The sequence below is a fragment of the Oratosquilla oratoria genome, chromosome 6, assembly GCF_046742065.1.
Source record: "Oratosquilla oratoria isolate Oo_2021 chromosome 6, ASM4674206v1, whole genome shotgun sequence".
Taxonomy (NCBI): Eukaryota; Metazoa; Arthropoda; class Malacostraca; order Stomatopoda; family Squillidae; genus Oratosquilla; species Oratosquilla oratoria.
This window is the reverse complement of record NC_134782.1, coordinates 65,159,344-65,186,345: the sequence shown is the minus strand read 5'-3', so window position 1 is coordinate 65,186,345 and position 27,002 is coordinate 65,159,344. Positions and strand designations below refer to the sequence as shown.

Below are 27,002 nucleotides of genomic sequence, written 5' to 3'. Positions count from 1 at the left end.
TATATGTGTAATACTTGTTTACCCAACCTGTGTTTAAAACTAAGAATATCGTTGCTCTGTATTACCAAAACCCCATACCGTTCCTTCTGCGCTCTGAGCAGACATTCGATTGGATTGTGTGCATCACCTCCACATCAGTCCCTCTCTCTCCCCAAACTACGATTTATTAGGGATGCCTCTATTCAACGCATCCCCTTCAACCTCAACGCAAAAAGATGTACCGTTGTTTCATAGGCTTTTACACCAATGGGTCAGGTCCAGATATGACCCAGTTTCATCAGATGCTAATATTACATAATACGCCCGTGGTAAGGATTGCAGTCTGCAACATATGTGGTATCACTCAGGTATCTGCACTTACAAATAATTATATATATATATATATATATATATATATATATATATATATATATATATATATATATATATATATATTCAAAATACGACGATAACAGTTTAAAGATAAAAACAATGAGGGAAATCTGTCACTATCTTCTAAGACACGAAGTACATTCACACCATATATCATTCCACGCAGATCAGAACAGGGCTATCAAGTATATATATAATGAAAACGGGGGTATTAGGTATAATTAGAGAATACCTTAATTAGGGGAGTAATTAGTGAAATACAGATTAGCGTTTGAAAACTGTGAATCCTGTAAAGCAATATGTTAAGGTTATTAATGCAAGACAACATTAATTATGGTTTCCAATAGTTATAAGGTAAGTAGAGGGGGTCCTGCCTGAGCGGCCATGGGGTGACATTGCAAAAATTGATGCAAGGCGAGAACGCTGCAACATTGTGATGCTTACGTAATTCAATGACTGTCTTCTCAGCTAGTTAACTTCATTAGTATGTTTTCGTCCAGTATTGGGTCCTGACAGACTCCAAAGTACAAATTGAAACTTGGTTTCTTGCAATACACCTAGAAAGCCTATTTTTTTTTAATAAATTTCAAAACTGAAGCCTGGAAATCTATTTTATAAATAAAGTGAAAAAACGAAGACAACACAACATAGGAGTACTCACGAGGGTCGAAAATTGCCATCGATGCTCGGGTAGTGTCTGAAACCCTGTTCGTCTTGCGAGCTTTGGTCGCCTGCTGTGGAATCTCTTCCACCAAATTCTTGCTGATAGGCACTAACTGAGGAGGAGGGGTAATATCCTTGGACTGGGGAGGAGTGGGTTCTCTTGGGGGAGTGGGCTCCCTTGGAGGCGGAGTAGGTTGCTTTGGAGGGGGAGTAGGTTGTTTTGGTGGGGGAGTGGGCTCCCTCGGAGGAGGTGTGGGTTCCCTTGGGGGAGGCGTGGGCTCTCTTGGAGGAGTGGGTTCTCTGCGTGGGGGAGTGGGTACCCGCGGGGGAGGAGTTGGTTCCTTGGGAGGAGGAGAGGGTTCCCTTGGAGGTGGTGTGGGTTCCCAAAGTGGAGAAGGTTCCCTTGGGGGTGTGGGTTCCCTCGGAGGTGGAGTGGGTTCTTTGGGTTTGGGTGGGGGAGAGGGTGTCCTGGGTGGGGGTGTAGGTTCCTTGGGCTGCGGTACAGAGGGTTCTTTCGTGGGCGTAGGTTCCCTGGGTGGAGGCGAGGGTTCTCTAGCCAGGGGCGCGGGTTCGTTGACAGAAGCGTTGTAATCCTCGTGCACTGGTTCGGAAGTGAAGTCGTCGTCGTCGTCGTGTGAATCGACAGGTTGGCTGAAGACCGTGTATGGGTCTTGTTCTTCGCCTACTGCAGGAGGGCTGGGTGGTACAACTGTCGGAGGCTCCATGCTGAACATGGCAGGTGCAGGAGCTGCAAAGGACTTGGGCGGTGCGAAATCGTCCATCAGTGAGGCGCTGCCAGTCTCGTGCCCTTTGCCAGGTCCAGACAAATCCCCCAGAAGGTCCTGGACAGCTGACGCAGCAGATGTCACCTGGGATTTCACTGCACTGCTGACGTTACCTTCCATGAAGTCGACGAGCATGTCCTGCGTGTTGGCCGCAGCAGTGGTGGGGTCTGTGCCTCCGAAGGAAAGTGGCGCAGAGTCCTGCGGTGCAAAGAAAGGGGAAGTCTGCTCCTGTTGACGCTTTTCTTCGCTTGCCATGCTACCTACAGGAGAACCACTCGTTACTAACGGGTCTGGGTGAGAGGGAATCTGCTGCAAAAGAGCTGCATCCACCTTCTCAAAGTCATCCAGTGATAGGGAATCTCGGTTCGATCCAGCGGGAGAGGCAGAGGCAGGGGCAGTGGTGGCGGTGGTGGTGGACGGAGGGTCATCCATAGGGGCGTTGGCAAAACTGCTCAAATCCCCACCACCCCCTCCTTCAACACTTACATTACCCACCTCAAAACCCCCGATATTAAATTCTTGCTTATCCATCTCTGACAAGTCGGCGCTACTCACAGCTTACGCTAAAGCACAGAACGTATCACAGACAGTTACGGTACACAAGCAGCTCCAGACTTCAGCCAACCTGCCACACTGTACCACGTCTTTGCCGACATGCACAGGACAACCTAGGCGTACGAGACGCTGCTATTGAGTTTTCTTTGGGTTAATTAATTGTGTAATTACCAGTCTTTGATGCACTAATAAACTAATGCAACTTATTATACTATATAAAAAGTGGTCGTCCATACAAATATTTAAAAATATCAAAGATGAATGTAAAATAAAGGTTTCGGAAATATACAGCCTTGGTTACTCAATGATCGTGGGTGGTTGGCAGAGGAGGGGCGGGAAGTTTGAAGTTAGCCAATAGAAATTTAGTTTACTCTGCGGTATGTTTAAAGCTCTCCAATCACAAACTTTCGTCAGTTGCTCCTCCCCATTTGTCAGATACCGAAACATGGTGGCTTTTACAGAGGTGTCACAGCAGGCCGAGTCCGAGAAAAATGGAAAATTCCACAATATTTCCCCATGTAATGAAAAAAATGTGGATTACAGTCAAAAAAGAACAGTCGAGGAATCGGATGACCACCAGGTAAGCTACAATGAAGACTTCATTTCCATGTCAAACACACAACTAGTTGGATTGGGTTTGTCACCTGGCCTATGCAAGTTTTCCAAGTTGGCATTACGCAACTTCTTTGCCCTATCTACATTCGAAACTTACAATCCTATGTGACAGTGTCATCGCATTATGAATGCCCATACTGTTTGCTGGATACATCAGCTAAAGTATGTAACCGTCAGAAGTGCAGAGAAGTAGACCATGTAAATCTGGGTCTCTCATGGTAGTCATGGCAACTAGTCAACAGGGAAAAGTGGTGGTGATCGTGATAAACCACACGTGATAAAGCGGGTGTGGCGGTACCGACAGGGTCCAATTGGTCTAATAGCTATATTTCATTAATTCCCGTCGTTTCATCTTTTCTTGTTTGTTGAACAGAAATTGTCATCCAAAAAATTACGATCCTGTACTTTGAAGACGTCACATGATTATGATAGAATAGTATTGCCACCTAAAATTAAGGTGCATAAATATTTTGTGGGAGGAAATGTTGGGTATAGTTTCTGAAAAATTGCTGTTTTGCATATATTTAGAGCAAAACATACAGACTTGTGAAATATTTTATTCAAGAAGAGGGATATTAATTACCACTGCCTGACGTTTGTCTAAGGTTGTATCATATCATGTATACGCAAATTGTGTACGTATTTTTAATATCCAAATTAACTTGTTTGGACAGTATTCTGGGAGTTGTAAGGTTTCTGTCATAATCATGAGACTATTATCTATAGCTGTATCGATATTACAGCGTGTGATCAAACTGGTAACCCTCTTAAAAGTAGGACAGAGATGACAGGTGCAAGCACTTCCTGCATGCACCAATGCCAACAGTATGAATTAGGAACCAGTTTTTGCAGACTGCAGATTTGTGATGGTTGCATCTTTTTGCAGTTGTAGATAAATTAGTGACAATCTGTATTGATTTTCAGCTGTAGAAGCATCTTGCAAGTCATTTCCTTCAAAACTGAAATATTTGTAGTTTTATTCCCCCGATGGGGTTATTTCCAAGTAGATTTTCAGAATCACACAAACAAGGATATTTAACATGAATTTTACATTATTCAGTTGGTTCTAATCTTACATAACCTAACTTAAACCAAATATAACCATTCCATAGAAAAAAAATGCAAAAGCAAAAGAAGTGAAAATGTGTTTGTGTGATACTGAAGTAATACCCAAACTAATATACTTGAACAGTACTTTTTAGAATGGAATAAAAATTATTGTAATTTAGTTGGGATTAGTGATTGAACAGTACTTTTTAGAATGGAATAAAAATTATTGTAATTTAGTTGGGATTAGTGATTGGGGATAACAATGGGAAAAAAATTTCTTGACTAAAGGTTCCACGGAATGCTGGCAGCACCAGACACAAATGACCCCCCCTTATCTCATTCAACTCAGCATAAGATATGAAGCTGTTTATATATTTATATTAATATCTATTACTTGGTGCTACTTGGAGAAAGAGTGTATTTACTGAATTATGTTTGTGTGTATGTGTATTTAATTTACCTAATTAAACAGATTTCGTTGGGTCATGTCTCCTGTTCTCATGCACAACCATCATATTTAGATCTGTACTCATGCGTGTGAGCGATTCACCACAGTTTTAGATATCATGCTGGACTTGTGATTGACAGCTAATACCTCCATGGATGAGTGCTCAGAGCTGATGTATGGCCTAATCTATGACCTTACACATACCCCAAACTCCTTGCCCACTGGAGCTGTAGTGCAGCAATGCTGAAATTTTCAGCTCTGGGCTGTATTTGAACTCGTATTGCTGAATTAGTATTTGAGTGTGGCACCATCACATTTCAGGAAAGGAGCAATGCATGTGGTGTCCCATCTACTACTCTAAAGGTCATGCCTAGCAATAAATTCATGTATGGTTCTAATATGGTTTATATCCTTAATTTCCACTTATCATATTGAGATTGCATGCGTGTATTGTTCCAACTTGGACTATATCACTTCCAAGTATTTATTATGGAAGATTTCACATCCTATAGAGACTGCTCTTAGGACTGCTCTATATCATGATCTCTTAAAGCCCATCTATCCCTAATCAAAATCTCTCTCCTGACAGTATAGTCCATCCCCTTTAGTGACCTGAATACTGTATGTGTGTGTGCATGTGTGACTAAAACATATGAATATTTTCCTCCCCAAAAAATGTAGAATCGGGAGATTTGATACAGGTCTTTAAGATTCTAAAGGGAATTTACAAGATCAAAAATGACAAAATTTTCACACTGAATGTGAATCAGACAAGAAATGATGGTCTCAAACTGTCAGGAAGTAGATTTGATTTGGAAATGGTTAGAAACAACCTTGCCAAACGTGTAGTAGATGAATACCGTAGACTAAACTTCCTGCAGAGGCAGTGCAATGTAGTAGAGTTTGAAGTTTTAAGATTCATTTAGATAAACACCTTAGCATTATGCAGTAAAGCATGCCATTTTTTCTATTTAACTTTTTATTTATTCATTATTATTCATTTATTATATATCTGTTTATTGTTATTTATATTATTTATGTTTTATTTTATATTTTTATTTTATATTATTTTTTGCATCTGATGATTGTGGGTGGTTGTCATCATGCTCTTCCTTTGTAATCTTTTGCATGGATGTATTTATGTAGTTGATTATATGGGAAGGGGAGCTATGCTCATTGTGACCTGTCTTTGTATCTCGCAACCAAGTGTTTTCTTAAATTCATGTATGGTGTTTGCACACACTATTGTTTAATCCAATTTGTTCCAGACATCCACCACTCAGTGTGTTTTTTTTTTTTTTTTTTTTTTTTCTCCTCCTCCTCCAGATATCTATAACTGTCATGTCCCTTTGTTTTTCTTCTATTCCAATTTAATAAGTCTTCTCTGTCAAGGACTTCCATGTTTTTCTTCTATTCCAATTTAATAAGTCTTCTCTGTCAAGGACTTCCATGCCTTTCAGGATTCTGTAAATGGCCAACAGATCGCCTCTTTCTCTTCTTTGTTCCAGGGTTGGTAGTTCCAGTTTAGATAATCTTTGCTCATATGTTAGTTTGAAAGTGTTGGGGCCATCTTTGTCATTACTCTTTGGATTCCTTCTATTTTCCTTGTATATTTTGTGTGTGTGTGTGTGTTTGTGTAACAGGCATATGCTACTGAAGCTTTACATAATTTGTCAGATTATGGTATTTGATAGAATGCTCTGAGAGGCATTGAAATAATGGGGATTTGTAATAGGCAATATTGATTTCTGTCTATCAGTCATTATTAATGTTTGGTTTGCATGTTTGAGTGAATACCAGAACATAAGCAGGCCTGAGATTCAGGGCCAAGAAAAAATTAGAAGGGATTAGTTATGTATTCTGAAGTTTTGAGTAGGGTATGATAAAAAACACAGCTGATGGTACTCTTATATTGTGTTATCGATGTTTGAAGTCTAGCATTGATATATAGGTAATTATGGCTTGAATGCCACTCAACCATTGAATTCTCAATGCTTCACCATTGTTATCAAGAAACATCTCTGAGGTTTTGAGGCCAAATGGATAAGCATTTGATAACATGTGAGGACAGTATAGAGCAAGTACTAATTATATAATTACCTAATACCAAGCATATAAAAACTATAACAGTGGCTTAGAAAATAACCCTTCAGAAGTCATCTGTCCTTTAACAACGGGAGATGCTTCTAGTCTCCATTTATCTTCAATCTGGGAATCATTTTAGTTGCTCCTCTTTGTATTCTCTTGATCTTGCTTGCATCTCATAGTTGTTTAGGGAGTATATTACTGCTGCGTATTCTAGTCTTGTACATGGGTTGAAGTGTTGACTGGGGGCATCCTTGGAGACAAAAGCCAGAGTATGTTGGGGATGGAATGGGTGGGAGTGGTTTTTATGCCTTCGTTTTTTGGTTACCACCCTTGTAAGGGGGAAAAAGCCTTTGGTGTATTTACTTATTTATTATTATTATTACTATTATTATTATATATATATATATATATATATATATATATATATATATATATATATATATATATATCCATATACATATACATATACATATACATATATGCAAGGTAACCACTTAAGAAAATAAACAGACGGAACAGAGCGCTTTCGTATATTACATCTTCAGTGTAATTTACACTGAAGATGTAATATACGAAAGCGCTCTGATCCGTTTGTTTATTTTCTTAAGTGGTTACCTTGCATTTATAAAACACATGTTCCTAGTGTTCTTATTGCATATATATATATATATATATATATATATATTTTTTTTCCCTTTAAGCTGACACTGTTCTAAATTCTGAAGTTTATTATGATGTGTTGAATATTGGAATTTCAAGAAGGATTAATAATATAAACAGTTAAAAGATTCTGTGGAGGTAAATGTATCAGTAGAGCAAAAAATAACCACTGAACTTGCACATGTTTAGTGTGTTGATAATTATAACCATGCCCGATACTTAAAAAAATGCTAAAGCAAAAGTCCAAATATTTGGGGACTAGTAGCAGTTTGATTATTGATTATTCTTGCACAATAAGGTTTTTATTGTGTAAGTACAGTATCTATTGACAGACTTCAATGAAACTTGGTCAGAATAACTGTAAAAATGAGCATGATTTTAAGTTAAAAAAAAAAAATCCGCTTCCTAGCTCAGTTAGAAAAAAGATGAAGTGGGCTGATATCTTTAAATCCTGGAATAACCTGTCTCCTTGTAAATTTTCACAGCTTTCCATAAATATGATCCTTTGTTGCCTAACTGACTTGGTTTTTGAGATATTGACTAGTTTCTTTGTACCCACCAAACTGCACAAAACTCACTATCTTGGAAAACCCTCAGTATTGAAAATGGTTACATCATAAAATATTAAGATGTATCTTAACCTAAAATTACAAATAGAAAACTAAATGATTATAAGATTTGCAAGCTATACTGATGGAATATTACAAAACTGGCCATTATTTCACAAAAAATCATCCAGTAAGTAATATCTGGTCTTACCATTAGAAAGAACAGGTCAAAATACAAAGAGTAAGTTTCAGCAAGATATGACATTAAGTGGGGTTTTGGTCAGTTTTTATAAATGTCAGGCTGCTGGGGTACTGTTGGCCGCTATCATGAGGCCATGGGTTTCCAGTAGTAGAAGCAGTAGATAGAAGTGATGAGGTGAGGTGATCTTCAAGTTATTGTGTATATTGCATGGAATTGGTACAGTGTTCAAATATCAGTAACCTAATAGCATTAGTCAGAAAAAGATGTGAAAAGCTTGGAAAGGTCTTGAACATGTGCACATTTAGTCATTTACAGTTGTAATTACTAGAGTAGGCCTATGCATAATTTTGATTTATAATGGATTTTATTTATTTATTTTATTTGCATAAGAATTGAAGAATGGAGGAGGGTCTAATAATGAGTATCTGTACATCAGGTTGTTCTGCATGATATATATTGAAGAGACTCCTCATGCATCTTCTAAGTCTGTCAGGTGAAGTTGCAGTCTTGGGGATTGGCTCTTTGTATTTGAAACAGATTTGAGATTCCTAATTGTCAAATGTTTTCCACTACTTTTTCACAAAGAATATAACTGGTGACTGATCTACTGACTGGTGATTTAGAAGCATCCCCTCACTCACAAAGCACTGAAGTCCAATATTATATGGAGAAATCAGTGAGAGGGCTTGCTGCCATGCGATTGGTTTTGCATTTGGCATTTGGGTGTTGGGGGTGTGGGGTGGCTTTAGGTGAGCCTTTGTATTTTGCAAGCAGGAAGTAACATCTAGGTATGGCATCAGTTATCACATGTGACTATGATAAGATATGAAATCTTATTCCTTGGAAGTGTTACTGGAACTGGAAGAAGCTTTAGTTGTGCATGTTGCATCAGTGTTGAGTTGGTCTTGGGCAAAGTAATTGGCTCCAGAGTAGATTTAATTTTTAGCATGAAAGAACAGGTATATATTTTTTTTTATGCAGCTGATGTAAACTATCAGTATTCTAAGTTATTCTATTGTATTTTATTTATTAATTTATTTTTTATTAGCATTATTATTTTATTTATATATATAAGAATATATATATATATATATATATATGAAACCACAGGGAAATAAAGGCAGAATACTAAACATTTTCATCTATTACGACATTCTCAGAGTACTCTGAGGATGTTATAATAGACGAAAATATTTAGTATTCCGACTTTATTTTCCCTGTGGTTTCTGCAATACAGTACTATTTAGTCACTCATTATTGTGATTATTTTTGCAATATATATATATATTGAGACATTGTGACAAGTTGAAAAAGGTGGAAAAAAGAGAGTCACAGGTCTCGTTCCAAGTTTATTCCTGACTGGTTTGCGAAACCGGTCAGGAATGAACTCAGAACGAGACCTGTGATGTATGTATGTATGTATATATATATATATATATATATATATATATATATATATATATATATATATAATATTATCTATTTATTTATTTATTTTTTGTAATAACTAGTACTTCTGTCCTTGGACAGTAATGTGCTGAAAAGATGGAGTCATAGAAGTGGTAAGTAGAGATTCTTTCAATTGGTCTGTTGCCCCAGGTCTTTCTTGTAGGAGACCCACAGTTCCCAGGTCACTGGCAAAGACAACCAGATAGGCTTACAGCTTGAGGAGATCCTATGTTGTTATTTGAATAAGATAAGTGTTCAGTGTAGGATGAAGTGCTCATCTTTGTGTGGTTATTGCATGTAGGGCAATCTGACTGTTCAAGCCTGTTCTGGGTTGGTTCTGTTCATTGTTGAATAGTGGCTCAAATGTAATTGTGGCAATATGATTCTTGCTTGTTTGAGTGATTTTTCAGTTGGGTTGATATCTGAGAAAGTTGGGTAAAGGAGGGATTTGGGGATTGGGCATTAAGTGTTTTTGTATGAATGTGTTCTGTGGTACATGGAAGTTGTAGTAAATGTTTGAGTAGTATGATTTTTTTTTTCTTTCTGATAGTTGTGCTTGTGTAATATGGTGAGAAGGATGAGTGGGTTTGAGGGTTCTTGCATAGAAGTAAATGCCTACAGTTTAAATGTGCTGTTCAATGGGGAGGGTTTCGGATTCAAGATGTAGATATTCTACTGGTGTGGTTTTAATGCATTTGGTTATTCTTGATGCTTTGTTTCATGTTTGAAGGATGTCTATTTTCTTGATTGTTGAAAACCATGCTATGTAGGTGTTGTTGAGTGTGGTTCTTGTGAATTGTCCATGAGAGTTTATTCTGCTGGACAAAATCTGTGCTTGCCACTGGTTGTAGAAAGTTTAGTTTTATGAATTTCACTGTCATGTCCTTGATGTTAAAGCAGAAGGGCAGTTCTGTGTCAATATTTAGGCCTAGGATTCTAGGGTTTTATCCAGTGGTAGAAGTTTGCTGTTGAACTTGACTGCTGTTTCGTTGATTTATGATTGTCAGCGGTGAACATTGTCACAGGGGAAGTTGTTCTGATTTGTCTTGGCCACAGTTTTAGTTTTATGACATACACTTGTATATTTTTGTCATCGCTGTGTTGGGCTATGATTGTCAGGTCATCTGCATTGATGAAAACTTTGATATTATGCTCTGGATTATTTGTGGGGAGATAGTTTGTGAAGAAATTAAACAGTGCTGGTGATAATATAGTATTGCACCTTGGAGACTCCATTTTACAATCTTTTGATTTCTTGTAGGTAGTCATTCTAAGACATTATGCACTATTGGCCCTTCTCAGTAGTATGAGATTGGTTGGAGCCATCTAAGTATTATATTGATGAAATTGCAGTTAGAAAGGTCCATGCCACAAACATGTCATAAATCAGTTTACTGTGAGAGCTCCAGGGACACTAAAGCAGCAAATAAATGGGATCAATTGTAGGAACCCCCCCACCCCCTGCACACACACGCACACACACACACACAATATGGTCACCAAGTACAAAAAAATGTATAAAAAAACTTGAAAGAATACAAAGAGCAATTACAAAACTGGCACCAACACTCTCAAAACTATCATATGAAGAGAGACTACAAAAACTTGAACTACAGACACTAGAGCAAAGAAGAGAGAGAGGAGATTTGATAGCTATTTACAGAATCATGAAAGGCATAGAAATTACTGATAGAGAGAATCTGATAAAATGGGATGACAGAAATACAAGAGGACACGGAAAGAAAATAAAAAAAGACAGCTATAGAAGAGATTTGAAAAAGAACAGCTTTCCACACAGAGTAATAGACAGTTGGAACAAGTTAGATGAGAAAGTGGTGTGTGCAAAAACAATACATGAATTTAAAAATTGTTTAGATAAAATGAGAAATGAAGACGGGACCTCACGAGCATAGCTCCCCTTCCCGTAAAATACAACTAGGTAAATACACACACACACTTCAACGAACGGACGGCTTAGAAGACGTTCTGAAGAAAATTGAAGTATTGTGGATCCCAACGAAAAGAGAAGTGCCTATTGTATTTACAGGGTGGGGGGAAATTGCTCGTGGGGTAGTAGGAAAGTAGGGAAAGAGGAGAAGGAGAGGGATTACTGAGGGAAATGGAAGGAAATGAGGAAGGAGTAAACTTGGCCCAGACAGACAGGCGAAAGGTAAACAAAAGGCCCCCCGACGACGATGAAATGTCTAATAAAAATGTAAAGATTAGAAGTATAGACAAGAGCAATACAGTAGAAAGTGATGAGAATATTTTCCAGGGATTTAAAGAGGGTGGGGGGGGACACAAACCCCCCCCGACCGACAAGACTAGAAGAGAAGGTCGATAAGAGGATCGAGGACTTGGAGCGTAGGTTCGGTCATGTTAACAATATTATAAGGAGGGTTGAAAAATTGGAAGAACTAGAGAAGGCGAACAAAAACTTAACTGATGAAATAGAAAACCTGAAAAGACAGTTAAAAGAAGTAAAGGTGGAGAATGAGGAATTGAGGAGGATAGTAAAGAAAACAGAGAGGGATGGAAGTCGATAAAAGAAAACAGTAAAGTTGCATTTACTGATATAATTAAACAGCAAATGAGAGAACAAACTGAAGACTCAGTTATTAAAGTAATGAGACAGAAGGAGAATATAGTAAGAGACTTAGCTGACAAAAAGAAATGTATAATTATATTAGGAATGGAAGAGAAACATAACCCAGATAGAACCTCAAGAACCAATGAGGAAAATGAAAAAGTAAGCAGTTTACTAAAATTAGTTCAGGAAGATGAACCAGAAATTATGAAGGAAATTGAGGAAAAATTCAGGCTCGGAAAGTATAGTAAAGATAAGACCAGACCAATTAAGATTAAATTCAGGTCACAAACGACGGCAGAGAATATCTTATCCAAAACAGGGGAACTAGCAACAAGTGAACAATATAAAAAAGTATGGATAAAAAGGGAAATGAATAAAGAGGAAAGAGAGGAAGAAAAGCAGAAAAGACTTGAAGCTAAGACAAAAAACGAGAACAGAACGGAGTCAGAGAAAGAGAGATTCTATTGGAGAGTAGTGAATATGAAACTAAGGCAGTTCGACATACAAGAGAAAAACACAATGGAAGTGACAGAAAACTAAGAGTGTCTTACACAAATATAGATGGATTAATAACAGGATTGAATGAGCTGAATGATTATTTGAAAGAAAAAGAACCGGACATAATGGGAATTGTAGAAACAAAATTAAAAGGCCCACTACCACCCAACAGTGTAGGACATGATGCATATAATTATTGGATTAAAAACAGAGAGAAAAAGCAAGGGGGTGGAGTTATGTTCCTGACTAAGAAGGATATAAACGTGAAGGGTGTCATATATGGAAAGAATACAGTAGAGATGATTATGATAGAAGTGGAAGACAGAGATAAGAAGAGCAGAAAATTTGTGATAAATTATGTGCCACCGAAAACAACCTCATGGGAGGAGAGTGAACATAAAAGTATGTTAGAGGACACAAAGATAACATTAAATAAAATAATGGAAGATGGAGGAAGAATAGTTATAATGGGCGACTTTAATTGCAAAGAAATCTGCTGGGAAGAAATGACAGTAAAGGGTGGAGACGGCTCATGGGGAAACGCTCTACTTGAGATGATTACTGACCATACAATGACACAATGGATACAGGAGAACACCAGGTATAGAAATGAAGAAGAACCATCGAGACTAGACTTAATAATTACATCTGAACCTAGAATAGTGGACAAGATTGAATATAAAACACCAATAAGCAAAAGTGACCACATATTGATTGAACTGGAACTTAATGAAGAAAAATATAGGAAAATAAATGAGCAATATAGAAAAGGAAGAATGATGTATGAAAAAACAAACTTTGATAAAATAAGAGAATTCTTTCAACAAGAAAACTGGGAAGAAATATACAAAGAAGAAACTACAGTGGAAGAGAAATGGAATATTTTGACAAAAATTTACAAAAAAGGAGTGGAAAAGTATGTCCCAAGACAAAAACAAGAAAAAGAATATGTAAAATGCTGGTACAACAAAAGTTGTAGGGAGCTAAAAGACAAAAGAGACAAAGCCTGGACCAGATGGAAAAAAGACAGAAGACCTGAAAAATGGAAAATATATACCGGTTATAGAAATGAATATGTACAAACGTGCAGAGAGGAAAAGAGAAAATATGAAAAAGATGTCATAGAAAAGTGTAAAGATCAACCAAAACTATTCTACAGATTTGTAAACAATAAACTGAAAAACAAACAAGACTAGAGAAATTAAGACAAGAGGGAGTTGAATACACTGAGGAAATGGAAATGGCGGAAATTATGAACAAACATTTTAAATCAGTGTTTACAAGGGAGAACATACAACCTGAAGAGATTGAATGGAAAGAGAAAGTCCCCCCTATGGAAGAAATAGAAGTAACAAAGAATGAAATATTGACACACTTGAGTAATCTTGATGTCAGAAAATCGCATGGACCAGATGATATAGCAAACTGGATTCTGAAAGAATGCAGGAATGAACTGGCAGACAAAATACATAGCATACTAAACAATTCCTTGAAAGAAGGAAAAGTTCCAGAAGATTGGAAAAAAGCAAATATAGTACCTATATATAAAGGAGGAAATAAAGAAGAACCTACAAACTATAGACCAGTCTCCCTAACAAGTACAATAGCAAAAATTTGTGAAAGAATTATCAAAAGTAGATGGGTAAAGTATTTAGAAAAAAACAAAGTGTTAAATCCAAGGCAATTTGGATTCAGACAAGGACGATCATGCGTCACCAATTTAATATGTTTCTATTCAAGGCTAATAGATATAATACAAGAAAGAGATGGATGGGCGGACTGTGCATTTCTAGACCTAAAGAAAGCTTTTGACAAAGTACCACATAAGAAGTTGCTTAAGAAATTAGAAACTGAAGGAGGAATACAGGGAAAACTACTAAATTGGATGGAAGATCTTTTTGCAAGAAAGAAAATTGAGAGTAGTGATAAGAAACCAGCACTCAAAATGGGATGAAGTAATAAGCGGTGTTCCGCAGGGAACAGTACTGGCCCCAATAATGTTTGCTATATATATTAATGATATGGATGAAGGAATAGAAAGCTATATGAGCTTCTTTGCAGATGATGCAAAACTACTGAAAAGAGTGGAAACTGAAGAAGATTGTGAATCACTACAGAGAGATCTAAATATAGTACAGGAATGGAGTAGGAAGTGGGAGATGGAGTTCAATACAAAAAAGTGTAGTATAATGGAATTTGGAAAAAGCAAAAACAGAATAACAGGAGCATATAAATTGGGAGAAGGAATAAAAAAAGTAGAAAATGAGAAGGACCTGGGAGTCATTGTTATGAATAATATGTCACCTGAGAAACATATAAATAAGATTTTTGGAGAAACTTATAATTTAATAAGAACAATCAAAGTTGCATTTACATACCTGGATGAAGAAATGGTGAAGAAAATCCTAATCACCCTGATAAGACCAAGATTGGAATATGCAGCAATGATATGGTCACCAAGTACAAAAAAAATGTATAAAAAAACTTGAAAGAATACAAAGAGCAATTACAAAACTGGCACCAACGCTCTCAAAACTATCATATGAAGAGAGACTAGAAAAACTTGAACTACAGACACTAGAGCAAAGAAGAGAGAGAGGAGATTTGATAGCTATTTACAGAATCATGAAAGGCATAGAAATTACTGATAGAGAGAATCTGATAAAATGGGATAACAGAAATACAAGAGGACACGGAAAGAAAATAAAAAAAGATAGCTATAGAAGAGACTTGAAAAAGAACAGCTTTCCTCACAGAGTAATAAACAGTTGGAACAAATTAGATGAGAAAGTGGTGTGTGCAAAAACAATACATGAATTTAAAAATAGTTTAGATAAAATGAGATATGAAGACGGGACCTCACGAGCATAGCTCCCCTTCCCGTAAAATACAACTAGGTAAATACAACTAGGTAAATACACACACACACACACACACACACACACACACACACACACACACAAAATTGTCAGAATCCTACAACTTGCTTAGATCAATAAAGGTGGCTTTTACCTATTTAGATGAAGAAATGATTAAAAAATGTTAGTCATACTAATAAGGCCTAGACTGGAGTATGCTGTGACACTATGGTCACCCAGTACCAAAAAGAATAGAAAGAAAATTGAAAGAAGCAAGAGAGCAACCACAAAAATGGCCTCAGCACTTTCAAACCTGTCATATGAGGAAAGACTAGCTAAATTGAAATTACTGATTTTGGAACAAAGAAGAGAAAGAGGCAACCTACTGACCATCTACAGAATCATGAAAGGCATGGAAGTCCTTGATAGAGAGGACTTACAAAATTGGGACAAGAGAAACACAAGAGGACATGAAAAAAAATCAAAAAGGGTGGTAGTTATAAAAGAGACCTAAAAAAAAAATTCCATACAGAGTGGTAGATATCTGGAACAAACACATAACAATAATGTGTGAAATAACCATACACGAATTTAAGAGCAAACTAGACACTGGGATACAAAGACAGGACACCACGAGCATAGCTCCTCTTCCTGTAAGACAAAATTAGGTAAACTAGGTAAATACACACACACAAACAGATCGAAAAAGGTCTGAAGCGCTCCACTGTCACTCGGGTCATGGTAATTTTTTTTTTTTTTTTTTTTTTTTTTATTACCTAGTTTATGGTTTAGGAGCACTAGTAGTTAGGTTACTATCACCACCATCAATGCTCCCAAACCATAAATCAAGGAAAACTGGTAAGAGTTTTTATGAGAGTAGTAGAGCCTGTGGTAGAATTAGAAATAGAGAGAGTGAGTAGTGTGAGGTAAAGATGGGACTGCACCAGGGATGTGTCATGTTGCCATGGCAGTTCATTATGTACATGGGTGGGGTGGTGCAGGAGGTTAATGCAAGGGTAGGGCAAGGGATTGGAGATTGTTAAAGAAAATGAAGGAAAGTGGGAGGTAAGCCAGTTGTTGTTTGCTGATGACACTGCACCTGTGGCAGGATTAAGGGGGTTAGTGGTGGAATTTGGGAAGGTGTGCAAGAGGAGGAATTTGAAGGTAAATGTTGGTATAAGGTGATGATATCTACAAGGGGAGAAGATAGCAGCAATTTGGAAGTGAGTATTGAAGGAGAGATGCTGGAGGAAGTGGATAGCTTCAAGTATTTGGGGTTGCATGTTACAGGAAAGGGAGGAGTGGAGGTAAATTGTAGATTGAAAAAAGCGAGTAAATGCCTTTGAGGACTAAAAAGTGTAATGAGAAATAGACATTTGAGAATGGATGCTAAGAGGAGATTGTATGAAATAGTGATTGTGTTGACAGTACTGTATGGGGCAGAGACATGGAACATGAGAGGAAGAGTTTAATGTTTTTGAGATTAAATGTCTGAAGTATTGTAGGGGTTACATGGTTGGATAGAGAGAAATGAAGAGGTGAGGAGGAGAGTTGAGGTGGAAAAGGATATATGAAAAAGGCAGAAGATAGGGATGAGTGTAGAATGGCTGTGTATGGATGATATGGTGATGCATAGAAGGGAATGTGTGGGGGATAGGGAGGGTTTAGGGAGTGGTTGTGTGTGAATGATATTTTGACACAGCCCGAAGGGATTTCTCTCCGTCTTCATTGTTTCTGCATGAGGGGATGGAGAGGTGGGGTCACCAATTAAATGAAGCGGCCTTGCTATGGATGTGTTGTCTTGCTGCATCGCTTCAGACCCAGGACAGTGGGCAAGATGCAGGGATAACCTGTCATCCATGAGGAGCCCAGATGAGAGGGAGGAAGGAGTGGTGAGTGGGAGTGGAATTATGCTTTTTGAAATTGACTATCTCCCTTGTAAATGGAAAAAAGCCCCTGGTATGTGTATGTGTGTGTGGAGGGGGTGGAAAATTCTACAATTGATCAAATGTGTAGCAAGGTGGATGTCTGTTGCCATACATACATATGGAATATATATATGTATATATATATGTATATATATATGTATATATATATACACACACACACAGTGAGTCCTCCTTATACAGTAACTCTTTATCCGGTAAATTCACAGTTACGGTATTTGGTAATTACTACCCTTGATTCTATTTATGGTAAGAAAAATTCACAGATACAATATCTGCTCGTATTTTGGAGATAAAATTAGATAGTTTGAAGAGGAAAGAGCAGGGAGAAGGTATGTCTGCCATAGGTTGAAACTTGGGTTCGGTATACGGTATTTTCAATTTGTGGTAAGGTTTTCAGGAATGCATATGTACTGTATAACGAGGACTCTTTGCATATAAATATTATATATATATATATATATATATTTATTTATTTATAAAATAGTGTTTTTGTAGACTATCCTAGCAGGTTGCTAGATGATGAAAATGAGTACTCCTGTGCATTATTTTCTATGTGTAGTCTATATATTATATCAATAGCCTCTGAGCATAATTAACTTTGCACTAGTGGCAGAATTGTCATAGCTTACTTATCCATTGATTACCGTAACTAACCAATGGAGATCTGTCACCAAACTGTACAGGAGAGAAGTTCACATCTTTATGAACAGCCACCATAGGAATTATGGAAAAGTTATATTCCACATCTTTTCCGACTTATAAAAAGCTGAATTTAATGTGGCTAAGCTAATTATACTCAGAGGCGCTATATATATATATATATATATATATATATATATATATATATATATATGTATGTATGTATGTATATATAATAGTGATATTATAGACTATCTGAACAGGTTGCCAGATGATGAAAAATGAGTACTACTTTGCAATATTTTCTGTGTGTAATATCTATATTATGTGGATGCAAGAACATAAAAGTAAATAAAATAATCATTCTTTTTTGGGTGGAGACTAGACTCCAATCATAAAAGAATGCTGTGTGACTGGTTTGTAGGGATATCATTAAAATCCCTAAAGTATTGACTGCAAAAAAGTTGCACAGTTGATATTCTATACGAGGGTGTGTGGGAAAACATGGCTACCAGTGTTGTGTAGTATTGTTAGAATTCAACTACCTGTCTTCATAGATATTTTCATTGCAGTGCACTAAAAGATGCATTTTTATTCTATATTATGAGCTGCAAGAGTGTGCAAAATTTTTTACTTTATATTGTATGTATTCAAATTTTGCATGCTGGCTGTTAGTTATTGTGGAGAAACACAATACAATGGGTAAAATATTTTGAATGATAACCCTCATGATCTTTTTTTCCAGAATGGACATGCTGTGCACCTTCAAGAAGGTCCTCACAAAACCAGTACTTTGAAGAGTTCGAAAAAGGTAAACTTTGCAATCATAAGTTCACTGTATATCAGCTTGTTATCTTCATTCCTTCCTCTACCTCCTCACTCCTTTTCTTCTCCTTGCATTCCTCCTCCCTCTTCCTCCTCCCTCTTCCTCCTCCCTCTTCCTCCTCCTTCTCCTCCATTCATTCCTCCTCACCCTTTCCTTTTTCTCCTCACTTTCCCCCTTTCTTCCTCCCACTCCTTCCTCCTTTTCCTTCTTTCCTCTCTTCTCACTCTTGACTCCTTCTCTCACTCCTCATTCCATCCTCATCCTCCTCTTCACCCCATACTCTCTGTCACCTCTTCATCCCTTCCTCCTCCCTTGCCTCTTAACCCATTCCTCTTCCCTCTATCTTCTCTCCTTCCTTCCAACTCTTCCGCAACCCTCTGCCCCCTCTTCCTCCTCCTCCATTTCTATTCTCTTTCTCCTTTGCCATTCCACTCCCTCTTTTTCCTCACTCCTTCCTCTTCACTTCTTTCTCCTCATCCCTTTGTTCCCACTCCTTTCTTGTACATCAGGAGTATCTGCACATCAGGTGCACTTACTTTTTAAGATTGTCACATGTAGATGTTTATTTATTGTTTGACTTGTATATCTTTTCCTAGTATGCATTACCTTTCTTTGGGCTTTGACTTACCTGTGACTTGATAATGTACCTGTCTTATCTTTAGTTTTCATAAGAGGACTTCTGCTATTTTAGAATTCATTTTACTCAACACAGTTGTGTATTTTTTCGTATCACAAATTAGTTGACATCAATCAACTTTGCAGAGGACTCATAATGTGGAGGAGTGCCCACTGCTGGTTGCATTTTACACGTTCCTGTCCTATGGTGTCCTTCTACTTGTAGGTTACATCAAAGAATTCTTCTATCCTCCTTCGAACAAGGAGAAGAATAGGGAGGTAAGTAAACTTTGTATGTGGATTGTCTTTAACCCCTGTGCTACCAGTACATTGCTACGGAGATGAGTAAAGTAGTTTGGCATTGAACAGAATAAAAGGAAGAAGTGACATCTGGTATGGAAAAGTTAATTGAGATATGCTGTAGTCCCACCACATCAGAGGGGGGTGCCATAGGTATGAATGAAATAGCTTTATGGCAGTCAGTTCTAAAAGATAGGAATCACCCAAGAAGGATGGGGTTAATGGCCTGGTGATGAAAGATGGTGTAGTTCAAATTATACTATTACATAGAGAGTAGATTGTGAATCATGATGGTTTTGTTTATTGTGATAAGTATCTCAAAATATGGACAACTTAGTACTATACTACTATTACCGGTGTTCATCATAAAAGACGGACTAATAATGCAAACTGCTATGATCTTTAGTGAGTGAAAAAAAGTTTCCAGAAATCACAAGATGAGTAAACTTAAAGATGTGATGGAGGTTGTATATACACCAAAGGTCCTCTATCTTGTAAGGAGAGTGGCAGTCAAAATACACATTTACTTTATACATGTATATACCAAAAGGTCCTTTCCCCCATATAAAGGTATGCGCTGAATGGCCTACCGGCTCCCTTCTCATCCACTTGTATTAATTTTTGAAGCAGATAAGAATTTTCTTTCATCCAGTCACAATTCAATTGTTCCTATCTTTTTGCAATCTTTTCCCTGCTCAGCATATGTTCCCTGTGCAACCAAGTGCTCCCTTGAGGGAACAGTTATTATTATAGTCAATATCAGGCCTACTCAAATGCAGTAGAAGGCTGAAGATGCTGTCATTAAGGTAAGGAAAAAGAAAACTTAGAGATACAGTAGACAAAAAAAAGTGTGTAGTAATATATGGTATGAAGGAAAAACATAACCCAAATTAGTTCCTGAGAGATAAAGAGGACAAAGAATGGCAAGGAAAGTTTTAAAAGTAGTACAAGGTAAAGAACAAGAATTATGAAAGGAAATAGAGAAAGTGCACAGAATTGGTAAATATGCAGAAGGAAAAGGAAAAAGTCGACAACTAAAGATTAGTCACAAATGGCAGCATAAGAAATCTTAGCAAGAGAATTAGCAAGTAACGAACACTATAAAAATATATGAATAAAAAGGGACATTAATGACAAGGAAAGAAAAAATTAAGACAATAAACGAAGCTAAAGAAAAAATATGAGAAAAGAATGGAGACAGCCAACACAGTTTTATTGGAAAGTGTTAGATATGAGACTGAAAAAATGGTATTAAAAAAAACAAAGGTTCATAGAAGAGATGGAGGGAACAAAAAATTAAAATTGGCTTATACCACATAGATGGATTAATCTCAGGATTGAACAAACTAAACTATTACCTGTCAGAAGCAAAATCAGACATAATGGGAATTGTGGAGACAAAATTAAAGGGTCCACTAGTACCAAACAGTGTTGGCCATGGATTATTTAATCACTGGCTTAGAAAAAGGGCGGAGAAACAAGGTGAAGGAGTCATGTTCCTGGTTAAGAAAAACTTAAATGTGATGAAAGTTACATATGGAGGGAACACTGTAGAGATGATCTTGATAAGTGTTGAAGATAGCAACATGAAAAACAGAAAGTTTGCAGTGATTTATGTGCACCCAAAAATGAGGTCTTGGAAAGAGATTGTTCCAAAATGTTAGAGTATACAAGAATGTGAGCACCTTGTTAATGAAAGGTCATCTCTGTTTCCCGCCACTGATTGGGTCACAAGCAGTGGCAGTAGGGCCTGACAGATGGACCTGGAACCCCACCATTTAATTATATGCTGACCCCCCCCCCCCCCATAATCTCAAATAATTTACAGAGCACGCACGCACAAAACTTTAGGCCGTGTCGTTGCTCATTGCATTTTTCAATTCCAACAACTCCATTCATTCTTATATTCTGTATTCTATACTCGTTCAACAGACATTCTTTGTCTCCAGTGCCCCTCCTAACCTTAGCCATCCACCTTGTTTTTGGTCTTCTTTGAAGTTCATGCCATCCATTTCTGCTTTCCACACTGGTAGTCATTCCTCACTTATTCTTTCCATATACCCAAACCACCTCAACATTCGTGATTTCCACAATCTGACAGCTCTCTCCATTTTCACTCTCTAACTCAATACCATGGTCCTTACAATATCCATCCATATAACAACCACCATAATTCTGAAACAGTCTCAATTATGTGTAGACTCTTCAACTCTGCCTTCTTCACATTACAAGTCTGTTCTGTACATTGCCATGTGTACAATTAATCCCATGTACAACTTTTTCGTTTCACTCATCCCCAGATACCAACTTAACCTCTTCCATACAATGTGGCACTTCTATTATTTTGGTTGCTAATGGGATACTTGTTCATCTCTGCATCTCCATGATAAGGAAGATGTCAGACCATCTTGATCATCCCCTTCCCTGAGTTCCCAGTTCCCAGGGGGATACAAGCCTCCTGCAAGAGAAACCTGAAGCAGTGGATTGATTGAATCTGTTCAATATTGGATGGAACTTTAACATGTATTTTGGCCAACTCTTAATTACTTTATCTCCATGACGCCAACCTGGTAGCAAAAGGGTTAAGCCTATATATTGTTAATATACTCAGGTTTTCTCTATGAGTATTGTTTTCTTTTTTTTTTCTTCTTTTTTTCAGGACTATGTACCATTGTATATTGGCTTTGAGAGCTTCTATACACGAAATGTTTACAGAAGAATACAAGACTGTTGGGCACGTCCCATTTGCAGTGTTCCAGGGGCTGAAATTGAGCTGCTTGATCGTTACTCGCCTGACTATGGATGGACCATGAAGTGAGGACCTTTAGGGTGTAGGGTGAATGTGTAATAATGTTGTAGATTGTTTAAAAGGCTTATCTAGGATTCATTGTATAAAATTTGATTTAGTATCTAACAGGGATGTTGTTGTTATCTGTTTTGTAAATTATTGACTGCATTATTTTTATGTGCACAGTCATTATTTTAAAGACTTAGATGACATCTCTATGGATCAGTCTTGGAGCATTCTTATATAATTTGAGACTCCTCTCAAAAAGAATGCTGATCACTTAACCTCTACCATTGTGGAGTGTTTGTAGATGTTTGGGTTAAGGAGTCTGTTGAAAGCAGTTAAGTTCTTTCATGAATAATAGAGCATGTGAAAAGATCAGGAACAGAGGGAGTGAATAGTTTGAGGTGAATGTGGGGTTGTGATGTCGCTATGGTTGTTCACTGTATATATGGATGATATGGTCAATCTGTTGCTCCATAGCTCTTGTAGGAGACTCGCAGCTCCCAGATAATTGGTGTTGGCCTCCAGATTGGCCCACAAATTGCTCAAAAAAGAGCTGTTGTGTTGTCAGGGTGATGCAAGAGCAGAGTAGTGTATGATGAGGTGGTCTGTGTCTTACCATGAGTTACAATAGGTACATATACCGTACATATACTGAAGACTTTTTTTCCCCTACTGCCCTGGGTCAGAAGCAGTGTCACAAGACACAGCACATCCACAGCAAGGACGTTTCATTAAATCAACACCCCCCCCCCTCTCCGTCCCCTCATGCAGAAAAGGAGAAGATGGGGAGAAATCCCTTTGGGCTGTGTCAATTTATTTCTCACACATACTCCCGCAACCTCCATCCCCCACTCATCATGCATCACAGCATCATCCATACACAACCATTCTCCATTCACCCCTATCTTCTGTCTTCTCCCATCCTTCCTCAACCAACATTCCCCTTTCCCAAAGCCCCTTTTACCCCATCCATCCATATCATCCAAGGTTGACCCCTCCTTCCACCTCTGCCTTCCACACCTCTTTTACTAGTCTTTCTTCACTCATTCTTTCCATGTGTCCAAACCATCCCAATACTCTTTCATCAGCCCTATCTCCCAGCTCCCTTTCCACCCCTGTTGTCCTCACCTCATTTCTCACTCTATCCAGCTTAGTAACCCCTATCATATTTCCCAGGCACCTCATCTCAAACACGTTCAAACTCTGCCTCTCTTCCTCTTTTATGTTCCATGTTTCTGCCCCATGCAGTGCTGTTGGCACAATCACTCACTCCTTCATACAATTTCCTCTTTGCATCCATTCCCAAATGTCTATTTCTCATTACACTTTTTAATCCCCCAAGGCATTTACTTGCTTCTCTCAATTTACATTCTGCCTCCACTCCCCCCTTTCCCGCCACATTTGCACCCAAGTATCTAAAACTATCCATTTCCTCCAGTCTCTCTCCCTTAATACTCGCATCCAGTCTGCTGCCACTTTCTCCCCTTGTACATCTCATCACCTTACTTTTACCCATATTTATCTTCAACTTCCTTCTTTCGCACACCTCAAACTCTGTCACTAACTTCCTCAATCCCTCCTCTAATCCTGCTACAAATGCAGTGTTGTTGGCAAACATCAACTGGCTTATCTCCTATTTTTCTCCATTTTCTTTAATCATCTCCATTCCCTGACCCACCACCCCATCCATGTATAACTTGAACAGCCAGGGCGACATCACACATCCCTGATGAAGACCCACCTTTGCCTCAAACCATTCATTCTCTCCATTTCTAATCCTAACACATGCTCTGCTATCATAAAAACTCTTGACTGCTCTATTCCATATATCTGCAATACCTCCCACAGTGCCTTCCTGTCTATCCTGTCATAAGCCTTTTTTCCAGATCCATAAAAGCCCAAAAAAACCTCCTTACCTTTTCCTATAGCTTTCTCACATATGTCTTCTCACAAAAATCTGATCTACAGAACCCACAAAAATTGTATCTACGCAACCCCCTACCTGTCCTAAACCCACACTGTTCCTCACCAATTACTCCCTGTGTACCTCTCCAAATCCTCTTGGTCAAGACCCTCCCATAAGCCTTCCTAACTACACTTAACAAGCTGGTCCCTCTGAAACTACTACACTCACACTTGCCCCCTTTTCCAAAGTCAAGTGGAACTATACAGGCACTCCTCCAGTCCTCCGGCACTCTGCCCTCTCATAAACATTAAATAACTTCACCAACCAATCCACCATCACTGTACCTCCTTTTTTCAGACATTCTGCATGACATCCATCCAACCTAGGTGCCTAACCTGCTCTTATCATCCTAACAACTGCCTTCACTTCATCTTTCCTTATTTCTCCTCCATTTCCCTCACTCATCACTGTTGTTTTCTCAGCACTTCCCACTGCAACTACCTTTCCATTTTCCTCATTCATCACTGTCATTTTCTCAGTGCTTCCCACTGCAGCTACCTTTCCCTCCCTATTTTCCTTCACATTGAGCAACTCCCTAAAATACTCTGCCCATCTTCCTCTTACTGCCCTCTCTTCCATTATTATCTCTCCATCCAAACCTTTTACCTTTTCTTCTCTACTTGATTCCCTCCTCTTCCTCTCTTAATTTCTTTCCAAAACATCTTTTTATTACTTTCAAAATTTTGTCATACTCTTACCCCATTTCACATCTGCTTTCCTCTTTGCCTCCTTTATCTTATGCTTTACTTCTCTTCTCTTTTCTTTGTACCTCTCGTATGAATCCCTTGTCCTATTTTGTAACCAATTTGTGAAAGCTCACTTCTCTTCTACAACCTTCTTTGCTTTCTCATCCCACCTCTCGCTACCCTTCTTTCTATTTCCTCCCATCCTCCTTGTTCCACACACCATCTTTGCACACCTTGTGACTCCCTCCTTGAACCATCCCCCATTCCTCCTCCACTCCAAGTTCTACTCTATCCTTCACTCCATCCCACTCCTCTCTCAGCTTCTTGTACTCCTCCTCCTTTCTCATTTAAGCAGTTCACTCTGCTGTGGTGTCTTTGAGTGATTGTTTAGGTTCTTATGTATTGGTGACAGGAATCCACCTTTGTATTGTTTTGTTTTCCCTGATTGTGGTGTAGTGTGTAAATGTAGGTGGAGTGGTGTAATAAGGGAATGCGAGAGTGCTAGGCAGATTTTTGGAGCTATTTGTGAAGGTAGTGGGAAGTGGGAAGTAAGCCAGTTATTGTTTGCAGAAGAAATTATGCTTGTGGTTGATTCTGAGGAGAGACTGAAGCAATTGGTGTCTGAGTTTGGAAGAATGTGAGAAACTTGAGAATAAATGGTTAAAAGTAACGTGATAAGATGTACAAAGTATAGTAATGGTAGAAGGTCGGGTGTGAATTTGAAGGGGGAGAGGCTAAACCACTTCAGTATAATGAGGCCTACATAGGTGTCAATAAGCGTGAGTGGATACATGAGGATGCCTTTGTCGGTGTCTTGATTATATATTTTTTGTAGTTGTACATGAGTTACCACCGGATTCTGTGAACTGGTTTGATCACATTTTCTGTGTTTATTATTACTCAGTAAAATAGAATAAGAAATACAGCAGTGACTATATTTTATAATGTGAGTAGGGTGATGAATTGTATGTATGGCAACCGATGCTGTGCAGGAGAATTTGAGTCATACCAAAGTGGTTAAGGAAGTGGAGGGTTTTAAATATTTGGAGTCACAAGTTGCAGTGAGTGAAGAGTGAATCTGAAGGTGAATTATGAAGTAAAGGAGGCAAATGTCTGGGTGGAATGAAAAGTTAAGAAATAGATGTCGAGGGATGAATGCAAAGATAAAGTTTTATGAGGGATTGATTATACCTGTGGCAATGTATTGAGCAAGAACTTTCAATCAAAGGGAGACAGAAAGAAAAAGCCTGAATATATTTGAGAATTATGGTAGGTTTTACAGGGAGAGAGAAATTAAGAAATGTGAAGATGATGTAGGAATGGAGTTAGAAAGGGAGCTTTTGGATATAGTAGATCAAAGCGTATGAAGTTTGGGCAAATGGAAAAAAAAAAGTGGGCAGCAGATGTGTGGGGAGTGAACTTGAGAAGAAGATCATGGGTGGATGAATGAGGTAAAGAAGGTCATGGATTCATGAAGAATGTGTGGAGCAGGGAAGAGTCCAAAATGATAATAACAATTGCCTTAAGATTCACTAGCTGGAAACCTGTGCCCCCACAGTGGCTGGCAATAGTTTCTAGGCCCTCTTACAGATCTTTCTGGGATGAAACTGGACTATTGTCTGTATTGTATTAGTGTGGGATTATTTTTGTCACCAGCTTAAAGTAACCGAGGGAAGGGAGCTGTTTTACTACTCCATACTTGAAAAGATGGAAGAAATACAGTTGAAGTTGGGCCCAGTGTGGAGACGGCATTAACCCCTTGAAGATGGTCTTCTAGATCAGGAGTCACCAAAGTATGGCCCTCAGTCAGTGTGTGCAGCCTGCTACTGCATTGTACAAGTCAATT

General features: G+C 38.1%; 2 protein-coding genes across 5 annotated transcripts in view; one reads left to right on the top strand and one right to left on the bottom strand.

The window, feature by feature from the left end:
- LOC143026528 (uncharacterized) overlaps positions 1 to 2,462 on the bottom strand; it is a 170,620-nt gene extending 168,158 nt beyond the window's left edge. For 2 of the 3 annotated variants that reach the window (XM_076187079.1, XM_076187080.1), the window contains exon 1: positions 1,034 to 2,462. In XM_076187079.1, the coding sequence (XP_076043194.1) occupies positions 1,034 to 2,351 (1,318 nt within the window). In that variant the 5' untranslated portion in view covers positions 2,352 to 2,462. The remainder of the gene's footprint in view (positions 1 to 1,033) is intronic. The other variant, XM_076187081.1, reaches the window with a different exon arrangement.
- A 334-nt stretch (positions 2,463 to 2,796) lies between these two features.
- lace (serine palmitoyltransferase long chain base subunit) overlaps positions 2,797 to 27,002 on the top strand; it is a 79,801-nt gene continuing 55,595 nt past the window's right edge. For both annotated transcript variants that reach the window (XM_076187082.1, XM_076187083.1), the window contains exons 1-4: positions 2,797 to 2,955; positions 18,715 to 18,780; positions 19,558 to 19,689; positions 22,370 to 22,524. In XM_076187082.1, the coding sequence (XP_076043197.1) occupies positions 2,821 to 2,955; positions 18,715 to 18,780; positions 19,558 to 19,689; positions 22,370 to 22,524 (488 nt within the window). In that variant the 5' untranslated portion in view covers positions 2,797 to 2,820. The remainder of the gene's footprint in view (positions 2,956 to 18,714; positions 18,781 to 19,557; positions 19,690 to 22,369; positions 22,525 to 27,002) is intronic.